We start from the raw sequence: 17,089 nt of genomic DNA, 5'->3' as shown, positions 1-17,089 counted from the left end.
GTCACTGCTTGCGCCTCTAGGACTGTCCTAGCGTGAATTGAAGGCAAAATATCCGGGTCCCCAAAATCATCCCAAAACTCGAATTTTCCACAGGTCCCGACCTGTGCAGAAATGACGATTTTCAAGGGTACCGTTTCGGGCCGTTTCGCTAATTATTTTTCAAAGTAGGTCACTGCTTGCGCCTCTAGGACTGTCCTAGCGTGAATTGAAGGCAAAATATCCGGGTCCCCAAAATCATCCCAAAACTCGAATTTTCCACAGGTCCCGACCTGTGCAGAAATGACGATTTTCAAGGGTACCGTTTCGGGCCGTTTCGCTAATTATTTTTCAAAGTAGGTCACTGCTTGCGCCTCTAGGACTGTCCTAGCGTGAATTGAAGGCAAAATATCCGGGTCCCCAAAATCATCCCAAAACTCGAATTTTCCACAGGTCCCGACCTGTGCAGAAATGACGATTTTCAAGGGTACCGTTTCGGGCCGTTTCGCTAATTATTTTTCAAAGTAGGTCACTGCTTGCGCCTCTAGGACTGTCCTAGCGTGAATTGAAGGCAAAATATCCGGGTCCTCAAAATCATCCCAAAACTCGAATTTTCAACAGGTCCCGACTGTTTCCGTTATCTGGGGTAAGAATTTAGGCTCGACCGCTTACATGGAGCTAGGAAAAATGGTTGTTTAACACAAAAGTTGTTCGTTTGTACTTGTCCTTTGCTGCATAAACATTATAAATAAGCAGTTGTATATTTATGCTGTTAAAATTATTATACCCTTTTTATTCAGAAAACGTACCCGGGCCACAATACGAAACTGACCCTTGCATCTTTTTCATACCAAAGTCAGTTCGTACCCAAGTCATCTCGATACCGTTTTGATTATGGTCTATTCAGTCTTGGTTTTTTTCCATCATTCTGTCTTCATTTTCTGTTTTTAACTTTTACCCCGAGAGTGACATAGGTATGTCATTTAATTTTTTTGTTGATATTCATGTCATAAAGGTCTAGACTTTGTAAATATTTCAAATGGAATATGTAATAAAATGTGTCTGCTAAATTGATTTTGTATCATCAAAACTTTGAAAATTACCTGCCATCACAAATTAAGTTAAAGGGATTTTTATTCTGCCTTTTTTCTGTCTATTTATTATTTTCTATAATAGTTATATAAATGTAGTTCTCCATATGTATCCCGTGTGTTTGTGCTTGCCTGTGTGGTTGTGTGCGTGTGTGTGTGTTGCTGTTTCTTTTCATTTTCGTTTCCTTATAGATTTCTATTTTTCATTCGTGTTCTGTTTAGTTTGCTCCATTTGTTGTTGTGCCTGTCCGGCATGCATAATTTATTGTCCTTTTTTATTTTATTCTTTACTTATCATAGAGAAGCTTGACGTCAATAGTGTACCCTGGTTGCACAGGCCAGTTTACAGTCTGGAGAACTGCTTACTCTTATCTTTTTCCTTTTCTTAATCTGGCTTTCAATTAATACCATTTTATTTTAGGTGAATTGCGATGCATGTTCTACATCTTATTTTAATTACTTTCGTCACCGCTTTCCTGGTATTTTCGATTTCCAAGAGGGTATGAGTTAAGAGGAGGGGCCAGTTTCCTTTTTAATGGTGAGCACCAAACTAGGGAGCAACTGGTACCATTATTCACGCTTTTGTTATTACGTGGCGGGGGATCGAACCGACCTCCTGCACTACGAAAATATGCCAAAGTGCAGCAATACGTCAAGGCGACATGCACCTGGAGTATCAAGTCATTCTGGCGTGGGAGGCGGAAGAAAACAACGTTTAAATTAAGTGAGTATTACTGTTTAAAACGCATGTCATGTCGTCATCGACTCGCATAGATAATAAGACAGTTGCTTAGTTCTGGAGAAAATTTGGTGAACAGCAACTGAAATTCATAAAGTTATAAAATAGACGCCACAAAAATGTTCATTCATCAGTGTCTTTATCTTCAAGTGGTAAAAACGGTCCTCAAATAGTCAAGAATTACATAAAGACAGCGAAGATGGAGAGAGAAAAAGGAAAATCTGCGAGTGGACGTTAACGCCAATGTATGAGGCCGTAGATAAAGACCAAGTACTCATGCTGGGTACCCTGTCCGAGATGCGTGTCATAAGTGTTAAGTATTCTAACCAAACAACATTTTGTACTTACGTATTGCCCATGAAAATTTATGAAATAAATTTACAAATATGAATTAATGCAAATTTAATGAAAGCATCACAATGAAGGAACGACGCCGTTAACGTTGTTGAAATATATTGCCGTGCGCCGGGTCCATGTAAGTGACTGTTTTCGAGGAGGTATAACTCCCGAATGCACGGTCATACTCAAGTCAAATTTGCAGTGCAGTTAGTAGAAAGATAACAAATAAATATGATATATTTCTTGTTTTGCTTCATTAAAGTATATAAAAGCTAGAGAAAAAGTCTACGTTATTTTTGAAGAACCCTCGTAGAAACTGACGCTCTTCTTCTACTAGGATACCGAGATAGTTAAATCTAATTTTAATACGTTGTGACTTTGAGCATATGTTGTGTTGAGTGGACAGGACTCTAATTTCGTTGTTTAACTCAAAGATAAACATAACGTAAGTTTTAACAAATAATTATAAAACTTTACCTGATGCAAGCTATCTTAATACAGAACGATATTGATGTATACCCGTTTAAACAGATACGCTATAATGGAAAAGAAAAGCACATCATTAGAAGTTAAAACATATTAATCATAAAAAATGATAAGATTTAAGAACATAGAAAAGTTAATCAATGTATTTAAGCTAATAGCCCACAGTTTGGATAAAATTTTTCACCTTATGTTCAGTTTCACTAAGTTTGGTATAAAATGTGCATATGACACTGAAAAATGATTCAGTGGTTGAAAATAAAAGTAAGATATTAGTATGAATATGAAACGCAAAAGGAGTGTAAATTTTCTGCATTACTTCAAAAACGTTGCAATTGTTTACTACCTTCTGCATAATATTTTTGGTTATTTGTCAGAATATCACGCGAAAATCTTATGTCAATAAGTTTGTACTATTAGTCACTTTAAGGATACATTTCTAGTCACTTTTGTACTGATTTTTGATAGCAATTATGAGGATTTAATTAAAAAATATGTTTTATATGGTAATATAGCACAGTGCATATAAAGCTATCTGATACAAAAATAATAATATTTATGGTCATCTTATTTACTAATTCTTGTTCAGCGGACACAACTCTTCCAAATGATGCAAACAAAGACAACAAGGTCCGTAGTCCATATCCTGTAGGGACCCCAATTGGTATTTTAAGAAACGATGATAATGTTTGACGCGTGCATTGGGAAAAGGCTAAAAACTGACAGTAGATCCATTTGATGTCTCGGGTTAGGAACTGATTATTAGGTTCAGTTCATGCCTTATCCTTCAATGTTAAAGAGGGAGGGAATAGCGTCCATTGGTTGTAGGTATATAGCCCCCTACAATAGCCATGCTGTTGCGTAAACGCTTTCACGACCAAGTAAGAGTGTCTGCCTATAGGGAGGACCGGGATTTGATCCTTGGTAGGGACCTTTTGTATTTTTAGTTCAGGGTGGTACTAACCGGAAAGGACTATAAATAAACTCAAAGACACATGTACACATCATAAATTTACAGCTCTATTTGTTATAATTTGTTATCATTGTTTTTCCGTAAGTCATTCCATCGCATAGTCTTTTAAAATTTGTTGAATAAGTTTACATTATTTATGCTTCTTATGTTCAACATAAATATAATCTTGTTTGAAAAGGCACTGTCCAGAGTTCGTTATTAACCATTGTTTCACTCACGTTGGAAAGACTGGATAACCGAAAGAAAAATTTCAATGTTCGAACTTTTTGGCATTCAACAGAAATTCTACATCGATATTTGCTTATCCCATGGTTTTCATACTCAGATTCATAAAACCTTCGTGACTCTGACTTTGTTGTACAATTCTAACAATATAATTTCATTTATGTTTAATGTTTCAAGTCGTTGCTCATCCATCTGGCACCCCTGGCAAAAGTCCCTCTCATACAAAGTCGAAAAGGTGCAAAGATCAGCTGCACGGTTTATCTTTAACGACTATAATTATACAAGCAGTGTAACCCAGATGATTAACACCCTAAACTGGCAAACTTTAGAACAACGGCGCATACAATCTTCTCTCATCTATATTTACAAAATCCGAACGAATCATGTATGCGTCGACCATAACCATTTAACTCCGACCAGAAACCTGAACTACCTAATTCCACAGTCCCGTACTCAATACCACATGAACTCCTTCTTCCCCCCGTACAATCAGACTATGGAATGGCCTTCCTCAATATGTACAGTCCAGCCCCAGCCTCAACATATTTGCTGAGCGGCTGGCTACTGTACATCTGCAGTAACTTCCTTCACTATGTTTTTAACTTAGCACCTGTAGTAATTTTTATTCTTTGCACCTAATGAGTTTTCTCATTTTTAACACTGCACAGACAAGCGCCTTCCAGTCATAATCGTTAATGATTGTTGGAAGTACCATGTAGATGTAGTTGTAGATGTAGTTCTTCACGTTTGATAAACCGGGAGTGATGGCGTAACGTTATTTATCCGGAAAACGTGGAATAAATCCTGTATTCGGCGTACAGAAATGAAAATCATTTTATGAATTTATGGCAACCAGTGGGTAAATTCATTACAATGGCACTTACACTATCTTTCAAAAGTTAAAATATGATATTAAAATATCTGCCACGTTAAATAATTCAAAATGATGTCTTAAAATTAGCTTGAAATGTGTGGTACACTTTAATCAGCGTCAAATATCTCCGAAATAAGCACACGGACCTGTACATAATATTTTTATTTACCACATTATATTATACAATATGGTATTGCACGGCTGTGAGAAGTTTCATTAAAATCTACCTAGTAGAAAAAAAATGTATTCGCGAAAATGTTATGGACGGATTACACCAAACCGGAAATGACTACTCAGTGTTACATGTGAAGTAGTCCAAAATGTAGTTCCATGCTATGGATGAAATCTGGTATAATGAGTGACATGAGGAGGTGACAGTTAAATTTTTGGCTTATGTTTATTGCTTATAGTACTGAGAATAGATCTAGACCATTTTCATTGTAACTTTCTTGGAATAAGTTTTATTCTTTGCGAAAAATGTCTACCTACGCGTAACTGCTAAACGGCTGTTTTCATGGGGGCATTTTTAGAGGGTGATGTTTCTCAGAACAGATTATTTTTCTTATATTCAACATAACATGTCAATATTTTTCTATTTTTGATAAGAAGACATGTTATACTAAATGACCATATATGGTTTTCATATCATTGAAATGCTCTAAAGTGCTGAAAATGAGGTCTGAATGTTTTGTTATTAATATGAAATAAATAAGGACTTGAATTGGTAGAGTGTAACCTATAAGTTGTGCAGGGGTAAAAATTTAAACTTGTTTAGATGTGGCTGTAAACAGGCTAGTTTGGCCAGATTATGATAGAAGATGACAATTTCAGTGCAATTTAGCAGAGAAAAAGAAGAAAAACTAAAAATATTTCAAAATCACTGTTTTGGGTGTATTTTTTTCAAAAAATGCATATTTATTGACTAAATATTGGTATGTTTTAGGTGTCAGGGGTGAGTTTGGGTATATTTCACAGTAACAGTGTGTGATTTGAGTGCAGTTTATGGTAAAACTTGATAAAATATGGCAAAAATGAGCTCAAGCAAGGAAAAGTGGTCAAAAATGATGTCGCGACAGCTTTTTTCCAGGAAATTTGGCGCGCTAGCATATGTTACTGAAAAAGCCATAAAACCTTGAAAATTGATTGTATCAAACTGAAACTGGTATTTTTTTCATGCATTTAGGTTACTGGTACAATTTATGTGAAAATAACACATTTTGAGTATGAAAAATGTTTCTTTAAGGACGGATTACACCAAACCGGAAATGACTACTCAGTGTTACATGTGAAGTAGTCCAAAATGTAGTTCCATGCTATGGATGAAATCTGGTATAATGAGTGACATGAGGAGGTGACAGTTAAATTTTTGGCTTATGTTTATTGCTTATAGTACTGAGAATAGATCTAGACCATTTTCATTGTAAATTTCTTGGAATAAGTTTTATTCTTTGCGAAAAATGTCTACCTACGCGTAACTGCTAAACGGCTGTTTTCATGGGGGCATTTTTAGAGGGTGATGTTTCTCAGAACAGATTATTTTTCTTATATTCAACATAACATGTCAATATTTTTCTATTTTTGATAAGAAGACATGTTATACTAAATGACCATATATGGTTTTCATATCATTGAAATGCTCTAAAGTGCTGAAAATGAGGTCTGAATGTTTTGTTATTAATATGAAATAAATAAGGACTTGAATTGGTAGAGTGTAACCTATAATTATGGAAGTAGCACCCGAATTTGATTTAGTGGTGTTCAACCTTCACAACAATCATGGCGGCGCCCATGAAAACGTTTTTTGAATTTTAGTATTTTTAATTATCTTTACATTTCTAAGTTATATCATAATAAACAAGACATGGGTAGGTTGTTTTTAAATCATGGCATACGTACCTTCATACGCATTATGAAAGTTACCTTTCATAAATAAAACATGTTCAAAACACTTAGATTGTCATATATTTTCGCGACCCAAAATTAAGAAAACATTCTGTTTACAGCTTCCAGCCAGAATATATTCTGCACTGAGATCTATTCTTAACATAATTTGTGTAAATATGAAATAATATACAGTGCTTTAGGGTATAGCGGATAGCTAACTAATTTTTCCCGCATTCCAATTCAAAGAAATGAAAAAAAGTATGGTTTTTTTCAGTATATCAGACAGAAAACATCTATTCTTCTTAAAACATTCAGCTTTTAAAAGAAATTCATGTGTTTTTTCTCTCCAAGCCATTGTTTACATATGCGCTGATTTAGGGTGTACAGGATATCTTTGGTCGTTTTTTCCATTATTAGTTTAAAATCCACATCTTAACAAACTTTCCAAGACTTCTTTACTATAAATCAGAATAATAATGTATTCTCTTTTCAAAAACATTCAGTTTTTTAAATTTCTATCAAATACTTTTCATTCACTGACGTTTTTTACATATGCACTGATTTAGTCTATAGGGGATAGCTTTATTTTACATTTGATGACATATGAAAAATAACACAAGAGCAAATATTTAAAATGTATGTCAGAATGTCTGTTTGCATGCCAGTAAAAGAATGATATGAAAATTTATACAATAATTCAAGTTTAAATATAAAATTTATCAACCTATCCTCTATACCCTAAAATCCGCTATACCCTAAAGCACTGTACTATCTATGTTTGATGCCTCATGATTTCAAACAGTACAGTGCCAAAATAGTAGGAAGTGTCTAGGGGTATGGATCCGTACCTCTAGAACCTGATGTACGGATCCGTACCTCTATACAAGCCTGTTAGGGGTTTTCTAGGGGTACGGACCTCGAATTTTCTAGCGATTAAGGGTCATTTACATTTCAAATTTTGTTGAAAATGAAATAACAAATAAGAATTCATCAGAATTCACTTTAAACTTGGATCTAAATGGTTTACTGATAACAACGTTCACCTGAATTGTTACATTTTCTTTCGAAACGTAAATACCCGAGGTACACCGAATAAATCATGATGATTCGAACTGGCAGAAAAAAAGATATAAAGATTAAACAAAAAAAAGTTAAATATTTTGGGGAAAAATATTTTTAATGATGATTAGCCCTTAGGTTATTTATGTTTTCCACACATTTAGTAACCGTTACGAGATATAAGGAATGTTTTCACAAACAGTTTCTTTTACTTAATGTCAGTTAATTGATTATTAAACAATCAGGTCCGTGCCGATCATCATTATATCTTGTTAAATAACAAAATAAATAGGTGCATACTATTATGCTTAATTTATTTTTTCTGCTGAATTTCAAATAGAATTCCTTAAAGGGTTACAGGCACTCATTTATCTGTTATCAACAGTTTATTTTACAAGAAACTTAGCGGCACGGAACAGTGTATTCATTTGGAGTTTCTCGGTTATTTAGGTTTTGAAAGAGAAGGTAAACAATAGGATGAACTCTGGTATCTGTAAACCATTCAAGATTCAAGTTTTAAGTGAACACTGGTCTTATTTTTATTTTATTTTCAACAAAATGTAAGATATATGTAACCCAACATATCTAGAAAAAGGAGGTCCGTACCCCTAGAAAACCCCTAACAGGCTTGTCTAGAGGTACGGATCCGTACCCCTAGACACTTCCAAAATAGTAACATTTAACGTGTTAGTGTTACAAATACCATGCAAGAGTAATATTGTTGATGGCCCAGCAGATATTTGACAGAAGTTTCAAAGGAAATAAAAAGATAAAGTATTGCATCAGAACATTTGGTACAAAGAAAGCAATGAGAAATTATAGAAATATCCTTTAATGTGAATAGCATGCTTAAGTTACGGCATGCCCTAAACATAATCACAAAAAATAATATGTTTGGGTTTGTTTAACAGTCATGGGTGTAGCGAGTTCTTTGAGTTTGTAGCATTTGGCTAAATTGGTGAATGGCAAAGGAGGCCCTGACCATATCATTCTCTTACATTTTATCACAGCTATTGCCCTTCTTATACTTTAACCCTTACTGATCTATCTTAGACAGTACAATTTATTATTCAAAATTAATGGGAATTTGCTAAAAAATTACTGACAGCAGGCTGATCTTAATGGCACTGGTCGTAAAGGTAAAATCACTTGTGACTTGCTGGCAGCCATTCTCATCCATCAGAGGTCCGTCAAAATCCCGAGACGAACCTCTGATTTATTTCTATCGTTTACTTGGTGAGCATGCGCACTCGTAATTACTATCGGGAGTGGTTTCAGCCAATCATTGTTCGCCATTATTTGGAACTCCGAATTGAAACTTCAAAAAATATGTAAACAGGATACTTGCTTACGATGGATAAAGGCTGTATTCCATGATTGCGATAAATAAAGATTTATTCCTGTAATTCGACGTTAAGAGATTTACATCAAGAAATAATAATAATATTCGTCGTAAATGGACATCGTATTCCCTCGATGATATGGAAAGAACGCGGTCACGCTTTTCACGGATGATTTTGATTGGTTCGCTACGATTTGTCGCGAAACGACGCTGATTGGCTGAAACGTTTTACCTGTAATGTAACCAAATCATAAATATCGGCGAAATGTGCCAGAGGTTTATCCGGGGAACCACGGTAGACCTCTGGTATGCGAGAATGGCTGGCAGCAGCTAAAGGTTAAAATGACACATTTGTTTTTTCTCTTTTAAGATTCTGATGAGGAGAGTGAAACACAGTTTATTGCAAAGCGGCAGAAGGTGTTACAGTATGGCAGCCTCGAACAGAAGGAGAAGCAGCGATTGGCTGGGGGCTCGGAGGGCTCGCTGGCGAGTGAAGCCATTAAAGCCGGTATAGCTTCTGGAAACATCAATATTTCTGCAGGTAATTATTTACACAATGTATAAATTTACGATTGGCTGGGGGCTCGGAGGGCTCGCTGGCGAGTGAAGCCATTAAAGCCGGATTAGCTTCCGGAAACATCAATATTTCTGCAGGTAATTATTTACACAATGTATAAATTTACCATCTGTCACTCTGTAAATCTTTAATAAAGATTCTTTATTATAGATACACAAATGCATTGTAAAATCACTGATAATTGTGTGTAATTATTTTTCATTGCTTTCTTGGTAACATATAATAATGTGTCAGTCCATGAATATTAAATTCTAGCAAACAAAAATAACTTTTCACAGAATTCAGATGCATAGGAAATGGCTATTTTTACTTTAACCAGGAATGTTAATGACCATGAAATGAAATGATTTCACAGTCTGTTGTTTGTAAACTTTTCATTTACTTGTCCTAATGATACATGTAGGTTAGTGGCTATAGTACCAGATCACTGATCGAAAAAAGTTCACCTTTTACAGAATGCAGCAGCACTGGCATGTTTATTCTGAGGGATTTACAGTATATTGAATCTATATGCTATATGTATATTGTATATTAAGATGCTTGTAAAACCCACATGATGACATGTTTACTTGTAGTTTAAATTCTTATAAAACTAGACCCTATTTTTAATTGTGTTTAAGGTGCTGCGTTTACTTGTATTTTGAAGTGCTTGTAAAAACTAGATCTACAATTACTTATATTTTAAGGTGCTTGTTAAAACTAAACCTGAATTTATTTGTGTTTTAAGATGGTTGTAAAAAATAGACCTATGTTTTATTGTATCTTAAGGTGCTTGTAAAATCGAGAAAGATGTATTATGTATATTTATATTTCATAGATGCTTGTAGAAACTAGACCTATGTTTACTTGTATTTAAGATGCTTGTAAAAACTAGACCTACATCTACTTGTATTTAAGGTGCTTGTAAAAACTAAACCTATATTTACTTGTATTTTATGGCAATTGTAAAACTTGACCTTGTGTTTTAACGTGCTTATAAAAACTAGGCCTATCTGTAGTTGTATTTTAAGGTGCTTGTAAAAAGTAGACCTATTTTCAGTCATATTTTAAGGTGCTTGCAAAAACTAGACCTACATTTGCTTGCATTTAAAGGTGCCACAATGGACTTGGAGAAGGAATATGAACAAAGTCAGGCAGAACTTCTTGCAGAGTTTGAAAAAAGGAAGAAGGTACTTATATTATATTAGATTAAGGATGATGTTATGAGAATTACACTGATCGCTTGTAGTTGCAAGTGCATGAACAAAATCTTGAGAAATTCTGTCATAGAAAGCGGCCTCTGTGGCAGCTTGATTCAGGTTGCTGACTTCGAATCAATTGCCTCTCACCGCTGATGTGTAGAAGCCATCCAGCTGGCTTTCAGAAGGTTGGCAGTACTACTATGATGCCTGTCCATGATGAAGGGCTCATAGAACTTGCCTCCACCATCAGAAACTGAAAAGTCTCGATTTGACCTGTAATTTTGTTATAGTGTGACATAAAACTCAAGAAAAACATTACAAAAAATAGAGAATCTTTATAAGGGGGAAAAGCTGTTGGCCAGATTAATTACATCAGCTTGCCCTAGTGTTCTAGCTATCTATTCATCAGCAGGCAGGGTTTCATTCAAATATTGCTACAAATGTAGAAATGGATAAAGAAATTTCAATAGCCTGCCTCATTTATGTATTCTTAATAAATCATTGGTATTAATAAGCGCATAACCATTGCCCATACTATGTATGTAGTATTATCCCCCTTGACTCAGTAAAGTCAGAGTTTTTTCCTCTTGATTTGGTAAAAAAATTGAAATGCTCAATTTTCAAAAAGTGTTTTAACTAGAATCACTTAATCTCATTTTATTATCAATTAGCACAAGAGTTCTGCTCACTTTTAGTATAATCATCCTTGACCCAGTGTTTTCCCCTGTGTTTGGTTAAAAAATAGGGATTTTTGACTGTATCTTATTTACTGAATGATCTTCATGAAACTTTACACAAATGTAAATCACTATTGGGCAGTGGTGTTTGTGCAAATTTTGTTGGGATCTCTTCAGTAACCAGAGTTATAATCGCCCTTTAATTGTTTTACAATCAATAAATTTCCACATAACATTTAATTTAAATATACTCAGCGTCACTGAAAAGTTACCACCTAATATATACCTCTACTATTTTATACAATATCGATGTCACTTTTTCATGGCCTGTGCACGCTCTATTACTCATAGACCCTGTCCGATCATGTCTCTCAACCCATTTCATGAATGTCAGGTGAGAACAGCACATACGACATGCAATTTCGTGACATGAAAGTTCGGCGTCAACCATGCCAATGACCTGATGGCATTGATCGTGCCTTAAACGAGGCATTCTTAGCAAGGATATTCCGAGTTTTTTAACGTATTCCTTTTAGTCTGTCAACTAACTTTCAAGTGCGATGAATGATTTGTGATAGAAAATTCGTACATGTCGACATTGCTGGAAAAAGTCGTTTTACACGTGCAGCGCGTGCCTCAAATGGAGTTAATTGAATTTGACAATTCTTTACACCAGTGACATCTCAGCTGCGTCAAAAATGCAGTCGTGTTATGCATTTAACACAGACCAATGCAATTTTTAAAATATAAGAGCCATTAGGGTGGTAACTTTTCAGTGATGCTGAGTATATATATAGATCAGCATAGGGCTGTCATGTAGGGATATCTTTCATCAAGATCTCTTTAGTAACTGCAGAGTTACAGGCTTATAGCCCTTCATTATACCCCCACAAAACGAAGTTTGGTTGGGGGGGTGTGTATATAGGAGTGAGCTTGGCGGTCGGTTGGTCTGTTGGTTTTCATGGTTTCCGGATGATAACTCATGAAAGGCTTGTCAGATTTAAATCTTAAAATACAGGTCAAGTTTGATTTTGGGGTCAGTAGGTCAGAGGTCAAGGTCACAGTGACCCTGAACAGTTAAATGGTTTCCAGATGATAACTTAAGAACGCTTGGGCCTAGGATCATAAATTTTGGTACACAGGTGTAACATCATGAAATACAGGTCAGATTCTACTTTGAGGTCAAAGGTCAAGGTCACAGTGACTCAGAACAGTTAAACAGTTTCCGGATGATAACTTGAGAATGCTTGGGACTATGATTGTGAAAATTGATAGGGAGGTTGGTTATGCCCAGCAGATGACCCCTTATAATTTTGAGGTCAGTAGGTCATAGGTCAAGGTCACAGTGACCCAGAACATTTAAACAGTTTTCAGACAATAACTTCAAAACGTTTGGGACTAGGATCAGGAAACTGAATTGGGAGGTTGGTCATGTTAAGCAGATGACCCGTATTGATTTTGAGTTCCAAAGGTCAAATGTCATTTAAACCTTTTACGGACAATAACTTGAGAACGCTTCGGTCCAGGATCATGAAACTTCATAGGGAGGTTGATCATGACTAGCAGATGACCTCTATTGATTTTGAGGTCAGTAGATCAAAGGTCAAGCAAGTTTGGCTTTGACATTGGCTTAGTTCTGTGACAAGGCCATATTGTGGGGGTATAATTTGTCACTCCTGTGACAACCCTAGTTTATTTTGAAATTCATGAATTTCTACAAAACAAAGTAACACCTTGACTGATCTTCAATCATGAAACTTAGTACAAATATTACATCATATAGGGCACTTGATTTGGTAAAAGCCAGGAATCCAACAAACCATGGTACATTTCTATTATAATACATAACTTATTTATCTAACATCTTTCAAAATGTAGGCCCCCTCATTCATAAAACAACCTTTTCAGCAGAGGATATAAATTAAATTTGTTTGTTCTTGTTACCTTAATGCTGAAAAGTCTTTCAAGTAATTGACAAGTTTTCTGTTTAACTGTTTTCATTTAAGGCCAAGAAAATCCAGGTTTCCACAGATGATTCTGAAGTGAAAGCTCATCTTCGACAGCTTGGAGAACCTATTTGTAAGTTTTTTCTTTACAATTCAATAAAGATAAAGGTAAGCTTTAATTAACATCACATATAATCCAACATACAACACGGGCTAGAAAGCTCTTTGCGACAAACTAGGTATCCAGTAACAGATACTTGCCTGTGCTTATTTTACCTCCAGGCACAACTCTTTCAATGAGGGAGCTATAATTGAATGACAATTAGTGAGGCGTGACTTACTTACTATCCTCGGCGTTTACCACAGTATTGTTTTGAGGTAAAGTATAGACACGCCTCAATGCATAAAGTTGATCTATACCAGAACCATTTTTCACGTCTTTGGTAGTTAGCAGCCGGGGATCAAACCCAAGACCTCTTGCACTCAAAGCTGAACCTCTACTACTAGGCTATTAAGGCAGTAAAGAAGTTGTTTGTTTTTGATATATACCTAGCCAAATAATATAGCATAGGATGAATCACTGTGGTCTATAATATGTGTGACTGCCTCTGTAGCCCAGTGAAAGAGTGCTAGCTTCATTTGCAAGGACTTGCCAAGAAGTCAGGGGTTGGCTTCCTAGCTACATCACACCAGACATGAAAAGTTATACTGGTAGCTTCCTTGCTTGGTGCTTGTCTCTATGACTGGCCAGTCCGGTGTCAGTATAATGTGGCTGGGAAGGGTATCAGTGGATTCATGTCATGTAGCTATCATATTCCAGTGAGGCAGCTGAAAATTTTAGGCATTTTATGATGTGCTGGAAAAGAAAATTAGACAAAACAAGCAAATATTTGGTGAATGTCATCAAGGATGTACAAAATTAACCTTGATAATCTATTAGAATCGAAATAATACATCTCAAGCAGTGACTTGCTCCGGAATAAAATCATTGTTGTTAAGCTATGTTCTTACGATATAATTCCTTTGCATCGGAAATCCAAACAATGATTTTATTCAATGGCAGAACACTGTTTTGGATATGTTGTTTCTTCAGTATAATATTTTTAATGGAAAGTGGCAATTTGTTAAAGAATTAACATAATTTATGTTGGCAGAATTTGATAAAAATTCTTGGTGCAAAAAAATGAAAAGTGAAAGTTGTTGAATGGTACAGAAAAATATATTGAGAAAAATCAAAGAATATTGGTGACAAATAGGGTTGGTAGAGTAACTGGAAATGCAATATTTGGCATTTCTCAGTTTGCAAATTGATGTGCATTTTACGGCTGTTTGATTTAGGAAAGGTAGTTTTTAATTGAGATTTCACCTTTGTTGTGTTGCTGTTATTACAGGTTTGTTTGGTGAGGGTCCAGCAGATAGGAGGGAGAGGTTGAGGCAGGTTATAGCAGCTAGAGGGGAGGATACCCTAAGGAAGCAGAAAGTTGAGGAGGCCATCAGTAGGAAGAAGAAAGAAGAGGTATAATTTGACCCCCTTTACATAATCGATAATTATATTGTATACCAAACAGTGATGTGTCTTTGAATAAAGTCATTGGAGTTTATTTGTGAAGGGATTACATCACAAGGGTGCAGTCAAAGTGATTTAACAAGCTGGATGTGAACAACTCTGTTTTTATTCAAAAGCAAACCACTGTTTGAGATATATTACTTCAATTCTAATCGAGGATTATTATCTAAACCTGTGGAGAATCCTTCACACATTTGCCTGCATTTTGTGAATGTGTTGCATAATATCACTCAGTTTCAGTCTGCTTTTTATGCCCCCACTTTTGGGGGGGGGGGGGCATATAGATTTGCTCTTGTCCATCCTTCTGTCCTTCATTCTGTCCGTCGTTCCGAGAATGTTTTGTCGTGCCTAGCTCCAAAAGTATATGACATAGAGTCACAAAACTTTACAGGAATGTTGGTCAGCATGTGCAGTTGTGCACCTGGGGTTTCGCATCCGGATTCATTCAGTCTTGTAGGATTTATAGCCCCTGATTTAGTTAAAAATTGGTCATTTTAATGTGTCGTGCGTAGCTCCAAAAGTATTTGACCTAGAGTCACCAAAGTTTACAGGAATGTTGGTCAGCATGTAGACTAGCTCCTAGACTATGATATATTTTTTTTTACATTTTTATGATTTTATGTAGTGAACTGGTGGACAGATAGCTCAGTGGTTTGCACACTGGCCTTCCAATCCTGAGGTCGGGGGTTCGATACCCGGCAGTTACTCGGGAATTTTCAGAAACGCTTTTCAGTGTTTCCCATCCAACTAGAGGTGTACATGTCAGGAACCCAGGCAATCCTTGCGTGTATCAGTGCTATACACTGGGCACGTTAAAGAACTAGCCTGTCTGTTCGCAACGAGCTAGGCTAAGTTAGCCGGACAAGCCTGTATCTGATTTCTGATCTCTCTGTCGTGGGGGCTTTGTCTCACTCTGTCCCTCTGGTCAGATCGCTCTGTGTCTGTACTAGTAGAGGATGTATTGCCCTGTGTGGCTGCATTTGAACTTTGTAAAGCCCTGTGTGGCTGCATTTGAACTATGTAAAGCACCTTTGAACGTGAAATTGATCATGAAAAGTGCGCTGTATAAATCTGGTATAATAATAATAATAACTGAGCCTGTCTATATCCTATGTCCAATATCATATGATAATTTAACATCAGTCGTCTTAGAAAATCTCTAGAATAGACTGGCTTTTGTCTCTATGAACATAAAAAAGAAAAAAAATCATAGAAATATCTTAATTATCAGTCTAGTGGCTAGCCTAGTCAGCATGTGCAGTTGTGCACCTGGGGTTTCGTGTCCGGATTCATTCAGTATTGTAGGAGTTATGGCCCCTTAGAATATAATATACCACTTATTATCACCCTAATAATCCTAAACTAGGAACACTAGAGAAAAGGATAAGGAAGAGATTTTATTTGCCTTTGCCAAAATTAATTGGATTAATATGTTCTTATTCCCATATTAGGCTGCAGAATGTATGCTTGAATCAAACACTCCAACTAAAGATACATACTTGACTGAATCATTTAAATTTCATGAGTTTATTATAAGTATTTTTATTATTTTACTTATAAAGGAAAATATAACATGGTATCATGAGGGCCCGGAATCACTGAAAGAGGCAAGATTGTGGATAGCAGAATATTCTATTCCAAGGTTTGTACCGTAATTTATTTCATTATATGAACTATAGATAAATGAATTTGGACTGGCTTAAATTACCACTCTTATATACCGGTACCACATGGTATTGTACAATTTATTTTTGTACCAAATAGTCTAAAAGATGCAGAATGATAAAATTATGATATTGTACTGATATAAAAGACAGCGACTCAAACTGTCCATTGATGGAGCATTATGTTGAAAGTAGTTCTGAATCACCAACTGCTTAAAATAAGGATATTGCAAAATTCACTATAAAAAACAGTTGATAAAACTGGTCATACTGATTCCCTGTATCTATTGTTTTGCTCACTTGATTTGTCATTCTGGCAATCCATCTGTCTTCATCAAACTTGCTGTGTAGCATTATTATAATGTCCAGATTTGTTCAAGTGGGGACACTCATCCGCTTTTGTAGACTGTAAAAGCTGAAATAAAAATTCTTTTACATAACTTCTTCTCATGGACTCTTTGATGGATCTTCATGAAACTTGGTCTGTAGCAT

The 17,089-nt window shown here is 35.7% G+C and overlaps 1 protein-coding gene across 1 annotated transcript; it reads left to right on the top strand.

Annotated features, from left to right (window-relative positions):
• Positions 1-6,449: 6,449 nt before the first annotated feature.
• LOC123556395 (U4/U6 small nuclear ribonucleoprotein Prp4-like) lies at positions 6,450-16,575 on the top strand (the record flags this gene model as incomplete). The annotated part of the gene is made up of 6 exons (XM_053534842.1): positions 6,450-6,565; positions 9,356-9,526; positions 10,655-10,731; positions 13,427-13,499; positions 14,758-14,882; positions 16,496-16,575. Coding segments are annotated over exons 1-6 (530 nt in total), but the record flags the coding sequence as incomplete, so codon positions are not given.
• Positions 16,576-17,089: the final 514 nt, after the last annotated feature.

This window comes from Mercenaria mercenaria, unplaced genomic scaffold (assembly GCF_021730395.1).
Source record: "Mercenaria mercenaria strain notata unplaced genomic scaffold, MADL_Memer_1 contig_4161, whole genome shotgun sequence".
Taxonomy (NCBI): domain Eukaryota; kingdom Metazoa; phylum Mollusca; class Bivalvia; order Venerida; family Veneridae; genus Mercenaria; species Mercenaria mercenaria.
The sequence above is the reverse complement of the archived record's forward strand: the minus strand, read 5'-3'. Positions and strand labels throughout refer to the sequence as shown.